The 12,796-nt window shown below is 35.9% G+C and overlaps 1 protein-coding gene across 10 annotated transcripts in view; it reads left to right on the plus strand.

Annotated features, from left to right (window-relative positions):
• LOC149565025 (flavin-containing monooxygenase FMO GS-OX-like 2) overlaps positions 1–9,958 on the plus strand; it is a 92,413-nt gene extending 82,455 nt beyond the window's left edge. For 4 of the 10 annotated variants that reach the window (XM_089818563.1, XM_089818561.1, XM_089818568.1 and 1 more), the window contains one exon: positions 9,533–9,958. In XM_089818563.1, the coding sequence (XP_089674689.1) occupies positions 9,533–9,712 (180 nt within the window). In that variant the 3' untranslated portion in view covers positions 9,713–9,958. Of the gene's footprint in view, positions 1–1,108; positions 1,172–9,532 lie in introns of all 10 variants that reach the window. The other 6 variants (XM_089818562.1, XM_089818569.1, XM_089818565.1 and 3 more) reach the window with 3 other exon arrangements.
• Positions 9,959–12,796: the final 2,838 nt, after the last annotated feature.

Below are 12,796 nucleotides of genomic sequence, written 5' to 3' on the forward strand. Positions count from 1 at the left end.
AGTTTCATCACTTTAAACTAGTAGGGAACTGACTAGATAGTCCAACAGAACTTGCACAAAACAAGGTGGTTGAACATATACATACAACCATATCTCATACAAAGAGTTTTTCAAGAAAAGCATACATGAGGGACTTACAATCTTCAACCAATTCATATGTATTCTTGTCACATAATACAATAGAACATCAAGTAAGAAAGCATGTGTAGAACACAATTACGCTACTAAGAGGGGGGTGAGGGGGTGGGGGTTGAATTAGTGGTGATATACCTTAGCATTAATTTCAAAACTTAATCCAAATATTCTTCAACTTAGTCAATTTTGTACTTCAGTGCATTAGATCAGATTGATAAGAAAACAACATGAAATCAAGAGACATAAAACTCAATGCATAAGAATGTGACATGGAAACCTAATGCGGAGAAAACCATGGTGATAATAGCTGCTAGGATCTACTGTCCTAATCCAGCCTCACAAATCTTTACTTCAATTACAATTTTAAAGGCTTCAACCCTAAGGAGCAACAACCCCTCTCTTCTTTAGAGCATCAACTCTTTCACAACATATACACCAGCTATACAATTTGAACTAAATTCAACAATCTTACATGAGCACCAACTCAACAACATTCAGGGCTTCAACTCTTTCAACACTTCAACTTGATAAGATTTAATATAATGTAATGATTGTCAAATTCAAAGCAAACACTAACATGCTTTCAATCTATATTCAACTCTTGAAGATAAATACTTACATTCAAGCCCTTCTGCATGTGTGGCAATGACAGTAATAAACTTGACTGAACAAATATATCTTTAAACAACCTGAAAAACCTGATGAGTGAAATCATGTACTGATACCCAAAACACTATGTGTGTAGAGATATATTGAAGCAACACTGATTGTCTCCGTAAATCAGAAATAATCTCTCTTTGTATAGATTCTGCATTTATTTTATCGCTCTCTGCTAAAATATCTTGTTCCACATTAATCTATCAGTAGAACTTATAATACTGCTGAAGTTTCAGATAATTGAAAACATTACTGTAGATTTGAAATTAAATCTGGAACAGAAAATTTGATATCTGACATAATGATTTTAAATCAGAAATCTTTTCTCAACACTTGATACCTGACATAATGATGGCTCAAAGATACCTCGTTTCCTTGGGTGCGTATGTGTTTCAGTAATGTCCACCTATAACTTTTATATTTGCTTGACTTGCCTGAAAACAGATACACATCTGAGAAAGTTGCTTTCCCTTTTATTAAATCATATTAGAACGTTTAATCTTTAGTGAATGAGGAAATAATTTGTCTTTATCTGAGGTAATTATCTTTAATTGAATATATCTCTTTTTTCAGCTCATAATTATTAATTACCCTTTATATAATTTCCTTTAATTGAATATTTATCTTTTTCCAACTTATAATTTCTACCTACCTTTTATGTAATTAATTTGTTAAATTGAATATCACTTTTTTTTTTTCAATTTTTAATTGTCTGGGTAATAAAACATAGGCTTCAGATCCTCTGACTTAACTTAGTTTGAAAGCATTATTTCTAAATCTACTAGCTGCATTCACCTTCATGGTGGTGTTGGTTGGTGTTGCTACTTGACAAACAGCTTTTTAAAGCTGCTGTACCAAGTTCTTTTCTGTTGCTGTCACCAACCTCATCATCCACTGTAACCACTTGTACTTCAACAACTTTTCTATTCTTCCTTTTTGTGTTTTTTAATTTTTGGAGGTTCAAAACCTCTTTGTCCAAGAGCCAAGGACTAAGGGGTACCCAATCTGCCAAAATCTGTCGGGGCAGAACCCAACCTCATCTCTTATGGTGTTGTAGCTTTTTCACTTAGCAATACTTGATCCCTAATGGGCTCATTCAGAACCAACTTCACCAGCAGACCAAAAACCCATTCACTTTTGTGTTTTTTGATTTCCACCTACCAATAAGTAATTTTTCGCAAAATATTCATCCTGCTTAAAAAACTCAAATATGGGCATAAAAAATTGAATGTCCAAAATTACATGAAATGTGGTGGAAGATGTAATTTGAAATGTCTCCAGATTCAAGAAATCTTGTGCAGGAACAAAGCGTATGTCAAAAGTTTAATATTTCTGACCCAAATTGCATATTTCCAAATACTATGTTGGATTGAATCACTTGTTGCCAATTAATTGTATTTTCCCTTCATGGACACTGGTTTTCAACTTTGTTTCTCACAATAATTAGTACCAATGATCTGTACACTCAAATTGAACAACATCTACTTGTGGTTGATATTACATTGTTTTTTTGAATTGGATAGTGTGTCGGGTAATTTATCATAACTGGTGATGCTGGCACGATACTCTTCGGTATCACATGGACTGAGGGAGACCTGATCTTACGACCTTATGTCTACAACAGAAAGCTCTCACCAATTGATTCAGGCCCCCAGCCCTAAAAAATATTGAATCATTTGATAATCACCATGTTCCATGGTTTTTTACAGCCTTCATTGAATTTATTATATGTGAATATAACGTAATATTACAGCTGAATTAAGATTTTATATAAAAGTTGACATACAAATTACCGAAGCTGAATTATTTTCATTTAAGCTTGAAATAGCAATGGGTGAACTAAATGGTCGTTTCTCTTAAAGTTAATCTGACTTCATCACCTTTTAATTTCATTATCAGATTATATTTATCAATTCCATTAAAGTACAACTGATCCTATCATACAAAATTCATTACTTATATATAATGAGTTCTCAAGGAGGCCATTTTTGCCAGTCTATTTAAACTTGTTTCCTCTTACAAAAAGATGCTTAAGAGTGTATGTGTCGACTCAAATTTGTCATCAATGTCTGATCTCCTTAGCATATTCATCATCTTACTTGCCTGAGTCCAATTTCTTGTCTTTGATTATGTAATGTCCCCTTTTTCTGGGACATTATCATTCTATGTTGCCGGCTCACTTTGCCTAGGTTTTAGGGGCGAAAAGGTTCTTTACGGGGTTTAGTTCGAGGTTTGGCCTAGACATTTCCAGTTTCAGACCCATTAGAGCAGTTTTGGTAGGTTGTCTGGATGCTTACTGTTTTTAGTAAGTAAACAAAGCACAGTATTTTCGGTACCTCAGTGTTGGTTTGGAAGCGTCTCACCAAGAGCTTTCCAACGAGCTATTGCACGTGCTTATCTGAGTTCATTTGGTCAGCAATTTTAATGCCTAATGATTATTTGGTTTACTGACTAAGTGATTATTAAAGTTCATTACTTGTCACTTTATTTAAAAGGGTACCATGTTCATTTAAGTGACTAAAGGACAAAAAAGGTGCTTTATCCCACATTGCTTAAAAGAGCGTGCATCACATTGGGAAAAGTGATAAAGGTACATTAGGCTCTACATGGGAAAATATGAAGAATATAATATTTAAAACAAATATTACTCTAGAAGCTGGAAACAGTTACTGGTTATATCTTCGAGGATGCAAACCCTTGAAGAAGCATTTGAAGGTTGGACGCAAACCTAGCCTTCTTATAGGTCTTATCTGCATTGTCAATTTGATTGTAATTTCTATTTATAAGATTGGATTATTTGGATTGTTGCATGTTATTGTATTGCTGTTATGTAATATAGTAACATAATTGGCGGTTATTTGTGTTAATTCTTGGTTCATATATGTACTTTTGAATATTGGAGGAATAAAACGAACTTTTCTGAGCCTTTTTATATTCAAATCTGCTGATTATAAATCGATTAAAGTTTCGGAATTTTATATCAAGTATTGGTTTTCTGTTCGGATTTAAATCTGCACTTTAATATCAAGGGTTTTTAGTAAAATATCGAGAAAGGGATATTACAGTGGTATCAGAGCCAAAGGTCTTGCCAGCCTGTGAGGTTCAATAATAGTGGTATTTATATCAGCCTGGTTAGATTTCTGGAAAAGGGCCTCATTAATTTTTTTCGGAAGAGATTAAGTTTTAGCTTCTGAAAATATTACTACAGGTTTTGCCACACTTCTGTTGTTGATTGCTCTCCTAGGAATTAGTGTAGCTGCTGGTCTTTTCTCACCAGCGGTTATAATAGATAGAGGATTAGAGTTACTGTCTACAACATTTGTACTCAACATCTTGATTCTTTTTGATTCGTGCTGGCATGATTGGTTGGTTGGTCATCAATTTATCAGTTGCAACGAAAGCTTTTGAACAGAATGGGTCATTAGGCATTGCAATGATTCTTTACCAGAGTTCTACACTGTTGTACGTGTTGGATTATTTTTGGTATGAAGAATACATGACATCCACGGTTGGTGGCTTTTAACATACAAAAGTTGTTACCATCCTTAATGTTCTTGTTTTTATAATTGGGTATTGAGTGTTTAGAGGCTCAAACAAATAGAGCCCTTCATGTGGGTATTTTTCTACCTTCTCACGGCACCCATCATTCACGTCAGTGGGAGGTCACAGGAAGGAAGTTGTTTTTATGGGCCACAGATTCATACAGGGGCCACAAGCAACTGCCGAGCATCATTTAGAAGGCCATGGGAGTTCCTTAGGAGCACAGGCTCCAACTCCAACAGCTTTAGTGACCCGTATGCACCCAAAAAAGGTTATAGCAAGGTCGGCAACTCACGTTGATAGCAGAGACTCATATGAGTGAGAGGGAAGCCGTCAACAAGGAAGCCATTCCCGTGGTGAAGAGAAGGCCAGAGTGCAGAAAAAGGAACCAACGAAATAGTGGAAGTGAGAGTTAGCCACCGGTCAAGGCCACACGCCAGCATTGAGTGTTTCACAGGAGTTATAGTTAGTAATGGCTTTGGCATTTCATTTCCTCCATAGGTTGAGCCGGCGACTGCCCACAGTACAGCTTTTAGAAGAAGGTTTGATTCTGCAATTACAAACCCTTGTTTGGTGATTTTGACGACTTTAGTAGGGGTGGCGTTCAAATTTTAGAGGCAGTGTGGGGTTCCCATTGGTTGTGCTCAAACTTGAGGAGTAGCATACATATAACAGGACTACAGTTAGTTGGGAGACAAATACAGAAGCAACATCCTCATTACTAGGCCAACATTTGTTGCTTAAGACCAATCTCTCATTCATCCATGATCAGCAAGGTTCCAACGTTGATGATTATCATTGTTAGGTTCCCATCCTAGCACATATTGTGTGGTTTAACTTGCAAATTCCAGTCTATATTTCTGTATTCAACTTATTGCAATTCTCTGTAATTAAATGCAAACTCACTGTTGAACATGGAAATTAAACTATTGGTGATAAAATCCTTTGTGTTTTGCAAAGCATTGTGTGATTTACATTAGATTGTATGCAAAGTGCTTGACAAATTGTCAGTTGAATTAGCATCTAAAACTGGCTTGAAAGAACACGTTTTATTTCATAGCTTATGAAACTACTTCATATCCTCTCTGTTAATAATCAATACAGTGACAAATTAGAAGCAATTTGCTTAAGGAATTGGTCTTACAACAACTGTTTGACAATATACCTTGGAGTACGGACTTGAACCCATTGGGCAGAACTTGTAGAGAATATTTCAAGATTTGAACTCTTTAATCAGAACAGTCAGAGATCATTATAGCATTTGAATCGTTAAGCAGTGGTTCAGTTTTTCAAAATGTATGTCTACTGAAGGGAAAGAAGATTATTGCCATATTTTAAACAAAGAAGACCTTAGTCGGGATGTTATAAAGTCAAAGAGTGCATGGATTTAGTATTGGTGACAATGCAAATCAATGGAAGCGGAGTAAGTGGCAAGATTTTGATAGTCATTTGAGAAAGCTTCTTGGAGTTGAAGAGTCTTGGACATTGAATCAGTTAGTTAATCATATTTACTTCAAGTACCCAGAAGCAGTGGGACAAGAATATGGAGAAGCTTAAACAAAGTTTGAAAAGGTTAGATGAAAATCAGAAAAGGATGAATGAATTGATTTTAGACCCTACAAAACTAGACAAAGTGGCACGATATGGTTTCCATTTTTAAGAGGACTACATCACAGAATGAAGAGAAAGAGGAACAAGAAGTCTCTATAGTATCTAGAAGCCTCTATGATGAATTCCTAGCAGTTAGTGACTATACAATTAAACTTATGGAGAACAAAAATCAGACCTTAGAAAACGAATCAGAATGTTTATTTGATGACAATAAATCCCAAGATCATGATGTGGATGGACACGCAGTCACCTTGGAAGTGGAAGTGGTGAAGATACTATTATATCAGCAGCTTCTACCTCACCAGTCGAGCCATCCTATGAGGTGCATAGCAATAGAACCCTAGATATTGAGGTGTGCCTAGATGATAGCATACATGATGCTGCTGATCGTATGGTGAGTGACATTGATTCAGCTTCATATCACAGTGTAGATGACAAATTGGAAGATTTGTGTGGAAATGTTTCGTCACAAGGGGATCATCATTTAGCAAGCCAACTGAAGGTTAATGATAGGATGGTTGTCACAACCGTAAAGCATTTTGATGTTGCTTGTCAAATGTTGGCTACCTATGGTTGGAGTACTCCTTTGACAGATGAGCATGGTGATAGTATTTTTTCCCTTACAGAGATACATGCACTCCGAGAAGCAATTGGAATGATGAAACAAAATTACCTACAACTACTTGCAGATAGAGATTTTCTTCTCGAGTGGGATTGCATTTGTTATGTTGCATTGCAGGGAAACAAGGAGAAGGTTGATAAGCTCACTCATGAGCTTGAGGTGACTATGGACTTGTTGCAGAGTGCCCAGTTGGCCCTTCAAGAGTCACAATTATAGATTGAGAAGCTTACAGAGGAGTTGAGTTTGGCACAGTCTCCACCAACTGTAGATATAGTACAGTTACATATAGAGGCAGTTGATAAGGATCTTATATCCACGAGTTGTAGTGGGGATGTGGTTACATCTATCATAGATATAGGTACAAAAGTTTCAGCTGGGATGAGCACCTTGGTTGAAAACAATAGAGAACCACTAGTTGTATCGTGTTCTCCTGAGGTTAGTGCCGTGACAATTAATACAAGACAGTTTATTGGTAGCTCTTATGTCACAATGGTGGATTCTCCTAAGAGTTGTGTGGTAGTACATGACGCTACTCCGTCATCCACAGGGCATTCGTAGAGTGTCATCTAGTTGGGAGTATAGCTCTCATGTTGATTTGTTACCATCTCTTGGAAGCAAATCTGTCACTTCATTCCATGCAGCTGATTTTGGATGCCAGCTTGTTTTTCAGAGTCAGAGGGATCAGCTGCTTGATTCAAGTGTTTTTAGTGATGAGCCATTGAGAGAGGTTGGAGCATTTTACCACGAATACACAGTGAGGAGTGCTCATCACTTTTCTTTTGACCCACTCATGGAGGACTTGATGCATTGGTATGGATTGGTTCTAGAATTATACCATCCTTTGTGGGTATTTACCATCTTCGGAAGATGGGATTAGCGGCTGCAAGCGTCCGACTCAGCTGTTTGTGGGGGATTACTTGTAGGGAAAGTTGTTAGTTATACATCATGTTGATATGCATCCAACATGGTTAGCTACTTCTATGTCACAAAGTTTTCTTATGGGTACATGCTTACAGGACGACTATGGTGTCGGTTGGCATGATGGTTTGGTTAGTTATCACATCCATGGGAGTTTAGCGGGAGCTGTAGAGAGATGTTGTGTTATAGACGCTCCCAGATATTTTTATCTCTATATGGCAATTGGATGTGGGGTTCCGTTGTTTTGGGATCCAGGTGGCGACAGGTTTGACACGATATATTGGGTGATCAGGGATCCAGGTGTTAATAGTATCTTACATCTGGTGGATTATGTTGTGTTGTTACACAGTCACAGGGTTATGATCTGTGTGTTTCAGCCTTTTGACACATTAGAGTACCAAAGATTAGGATTACTCCGTTTCCACTAGGGTGATATAGTGGTGGAGTTAGATTGGCCGGATCTGTCATTGTTATCGGTACAGATATTGTAGGAGTGGTATAGTGGTACAGTGGTGCAGATATTACAGGAGTTGGTCAGTGGTATCTCAGACAGCACACGAGTTCTCACTTGGGATCCAGGGGGAGCATCCCTGTGTATTGCCTTTAATCGGGGAGTGACGAGGAGAATTTGGTTGTTATCATCTTGTGGTGGATATTGGTATATTGTCGAGCTCCCATCTTCAGTTGACAGTAGAGACTCGTAGGGTCACTCATGGAGTGAGCTATTCATTTTGACTGAGGGTATTGGTACACAGGGCAACACCATATGGCAGTTGGTGTCGCTTAATGGTGAGCCTTGGGATCCTGGCATTTAGTTATTTGGCACATCAATTCCTATTGTACTGTTTCACCATTTTAGATTTGGGAAGATGCATGTTGGGTTACATCGGCTAAGGAGTAGAATCTCATTCTCAAGGCGAGTATGGGATCCTGGCATTTGGTTTCTACAAGTATGAGCAGGGAGGCTTTGTAATGTCCCCTTTTTCTGGGACATTATAATTCTGTGTTGCCGGCTCACTTCGCCTAGGTTTTGGGGGCAAAATGGTTCTTTATGGGGTTTAGTTCGAGGTTTGGCCTAGAGATTTCCAATTTCAAACCCATCAAAGTAGTTTTGGTAGGTTGTCTGGATGCTTACTATTTTTAGTAAGTAAACAGAGCACAGTATTTTCAGTACCTTAGTGTTGGTTTGGAAGCGTCTCACCAATAGCTTTCCAACGAGCTATTGCATGTGCTTATCTTAGTTCATTTGGTTAGCTATTTTAATGCCTGATGATTATTTGGTTTACTGACTAAGTGACTATTAAAGTTCATTTAACTTGTCACTTTATTTAAAAGGGTACTATGTTCACTTAAGTGACTAAAGGACAAAAAAGGTGCTTTATCCCACATTGCTTAAAAGAGCGTGCATCACATTGAGAAAAGTGATAAAGGTGCATTAGGCTCCGCATGGGAAAATTACTCTGCAAGTTGGAAATGGTTATTGGTTATCTCTTTGAGGACGCAAACCCTTGAAGAAGCATTTGAAGGTTGGACGCAAACCTAGCCTTCTTACAAGTCTTATCTACATTGCCAATCTGACTGTTATTTTTATTTATAAGATTGGATTATTTGGATTGTTGCATGTTATTGTATTGCTATTATAAAATATAGTAACATATTTGGCGGTTATTTGTGTTAATTCCTGCTTCATATATGTACTTCTGAATATTGGAGGAATAAAACGAACTTTTTTGAGTCTTTATATTCAAATCTGCTGATTATAAATTGATTAAAGTTCTAGAATTTTATATCAAGTATTGGTTTTCTGTTTGTATTTAAATCTGCACTTTAATATCAAGGGTTTTTAGTAAAATATCTGGAAAGGGATATTACAGATTACCATGGCAATTAAGATTATCCAAAATCACTTTGCCATGTTTTCTTATAGAAATTTGTATATTATTTTGTTCATTTTCCCATTATATCTGACAAAACATCTTACATTAATCTCTTTAATTTTAGATCTTAGAAATTTTCTGGTCTACTTTTAACATGATAATATTTCCACAGTACTGTGACCAGCTTGCAGATCGCTCTGGAGCAGCCCATTTAGAGGAATGGAGGAAAGAAATTGAAATAAAAACCCTTAAGCTTATATTCTCCAATCCAGGAACATTTCGGGACATTTGGGACGAAAACTACTTGCCTGAATGGTTGGAGAAATCCTCTCCAGTAATGAGTGATTCATGATACTGCAGAGGGTTGAGATTCTTAAATTTTTAAAATGATGGCTATTTAAATGCAAGACAAAAATATTGTATTTTATGTGACAATCTGGTACCTAAAGCTTTGAGGATTATAGCTTTTTTTTTCTTTTTCTTTTCCTAATTTTGAATATCTAATTCCATCGATAAATTAAGTGTTAGGAGTACAAACTGTTGCAAAAACAATTCTTCATCATTGAAAATATTTAGCAATGGTATTACTAACTTCAAAGCTTCTAGATTTGATTGTGTATATCTTTTTTGCATCTACATTCCGGATCATATTCTACGATCCATCATCAGGACAAAGAAGTGCAAATAGAGAAAATGAATAAATGGTAGACAATGGAGAATAAAAAGATGGAGGTAAGAGAGAGAGGTCGCTATAGGAACAAAGTCTACAACAAGAGGTTGACCAACTGAGAAAGAGAGAGAAAAGAAAAATAAGCAAATACAAAAATAAGATGAGAAGAAAAACTATAGAAAACAAAGAAAATCACCTAAATCGACGAAGGCAAAATAGGCAAAATATATCAACTAACCTTGAACAAACACAAAAAAATTAATGTGAGAGAATGAAAAAGAATACTAAAGAAAAACAGTAAACACTTGCAAGGGAACAAAAAACTAAACAAAATCTAAAACCATATATTTTCAAACGAAAAAACTTAAATAACAAGGACGCACAGTGTCTAGTTCCTGCCATTGTTGTATTTGTAATTGCTTTGGTCACATACTATGGGTTCATATTCGAGTTTTGGAAAAATGACGTAATGAAATTGTTGATAGATTTGTAGATCTTTATATACCAGCAATTGCGTTTTTAATTTTCCTTTAAACAAATTTTGAAGTATTCAAGTTCCTTTTAAGTATGAACATTGAAACTTAGCAAGATTGAGGACAGAACATGTAACCAATTCAGTGTGACTGAAATTTGTCCAGAGCAATGTCCATATCAAACTCGGAAACGATGGGAAGAAGCTTTATAAATTATCAGTCTGTTTTCGTTTTGACCAAAGAGTATCAAGTTGGAAGAGCAGGAGTGCTTCCTTAGCAGCATCCTAAATCTCATGGCAGCATTAGATAAATAACAGGCAGAGTACAGGTGTGGTGTGTGAAATCATATAATCCTCATCATTTTGAAGAAAATGACAATTCTAACCTCCACTTGCCATTGCACCTTCCTAGAAAACCCTCAAGAGATATTGTATGTTTGAAATGTTTGACTGAAACAAATCGAACCAACTCATTGTTGTACCTCACATTATAACTAAAGACGTTTTTTCTTGTAAACAATGTGGTAAGTAATTGATAACAATTGATTGTCCACTTCTTGTTGGCATCTTGGATCTAATAATTATCTGCTCTAATTGCTCTTACAAGAATTTGAAGGCAGAGATAGCTGGGAATTGGTCTTTTTAGACCATTGTACAGAGGTGCCTTCTCATACGCTTTGGATGGTTAGAAATCTTGTAAATTTCTCGATACAACATTAGAATTTCATGTTTTTGATATAGATTGTGAACAAGTGTAGGCAGTGGTAGTGGTAAAAAATGGCTGTGGACCTTTTCCAGCATTGGTAGTAGATGTAACATTCAAACAGGTTACCGCTAGTATTATGTTCTAATTTGTTTAAAATAAAGGTGCACTGAAAAGTACAAAACAGTTTATCAGAGGCAAGATTAGTTTTTAGCATTTGGAAATGGCACAATACTTTAACTAAGAAAGTAAATCTATTTCTGAGAAGTTGGTTCCTAGCCTTACTATAAAAATAGGAGCGTGAGTACTATAAAAGTGTGTATTGGGCAGAAATTAAATCTCCTCTAAGTGTAAGTGATATCTGATTATACTGTTTACATTGGAGTTGTAGAGTAATCCATTCTACATGTTTGTAAAATATAATTTCAACAACATAATGACAGAATTTCTTTCGGACTGATTATGGAATTTAAATGACTTTGTGTGGAAAGATTCTCAAATTTAATTCAAACAATCCTCAAACCATTTAGAAAATAGAAAGTAGAAGAAAGTAAATAGTATTGTGTTAAGATTATAGTCTCATTCAGATTGAAGTTATCGGACTATTACCACACACACACACACACACAGATATATATCTGGATCAAATTAATTGTAATAATTCTGATGGAATTGCATCTTTGTTGAAAGTTTAGATTAAAGGACTAATTGATAGTTATAGATCGGTGTCTATGAATATACTAAGTCAAGCCCATGGAGGGCCATGACTCTCCATGGACATTGACTCACGGGAGAGTCATGTCCCTCCATGGACATTGACTCTCTGTGTATATATCTTGTAATGCTATCGGTGATTGAAACAATCAATATCAATAACAAGGGCATAGTGATTATTGCAGTCACTTGATACAAGTCATCACCATTATATCATATTTTGATCTGAACATTGAACATTACAATTTAACTTTTTTTAATTTTTAAAGAGGGGTAAATGCTTTGACTTGGAGCTATGAACCAGTGAGGCCACAAACGGGGGGGGGACCTCATCCCCACTAGATTTGAACCTTGATGGCAAGGATAATAACTCAACAACTTAACCATCACAACATGCCACTATTGGCAAGCATTACAGTTTAACTGTAATATATATAGATATACAATTATCCAAGTCTGATATATATATAAATGCATTGATTTTTTTCTATATAAAGATCTAATTTCCTTATCATGGTATCAGAGCCTCATTAAAGGAAAATCATTGGAAACAAATTGATGTAAGATTTTTTTTTTCCTTATCATATCAATCAGAGTAAATTAAGACTAAGATGGTGAACGGGATCAAAGTAGAAGATAGATAGGAAGGGGCTAGAAACTTCTCTTCATGGAAAATACATATTATAGCTTTACTTGAAGAACTTGAGCTAGAATCCTTCATAGAAAAAGCTCTAAAGATCCCTGAAGAAGAACCTGAAAGGACAACTTGGAACAGAGGAAACAAAAAAGTCAAGAAGATTATAATCGATGCTGTTAAAGATCATATTCTCCCTTCAATTGCAAGATTGGAAACAACTTATGAAGTATTTAAAACTAT

This window comes from Cupressus sempervirens, chromosome 3 (genome assembly GCF_028749045.1).
Source record: "Cupressus sempervirens isolate cs-2001-9-10 chromosome 3, ASM2874904v1, whole genome shotgun sequence".
NCBI classification, from domain to species: domain Eukaryota; kingdom Viridiplantae; phylum Streptophyta; class Pinopsida; order Cupressales; family Cupressaceae; genus Cupressus; species Cupressus sempervirens.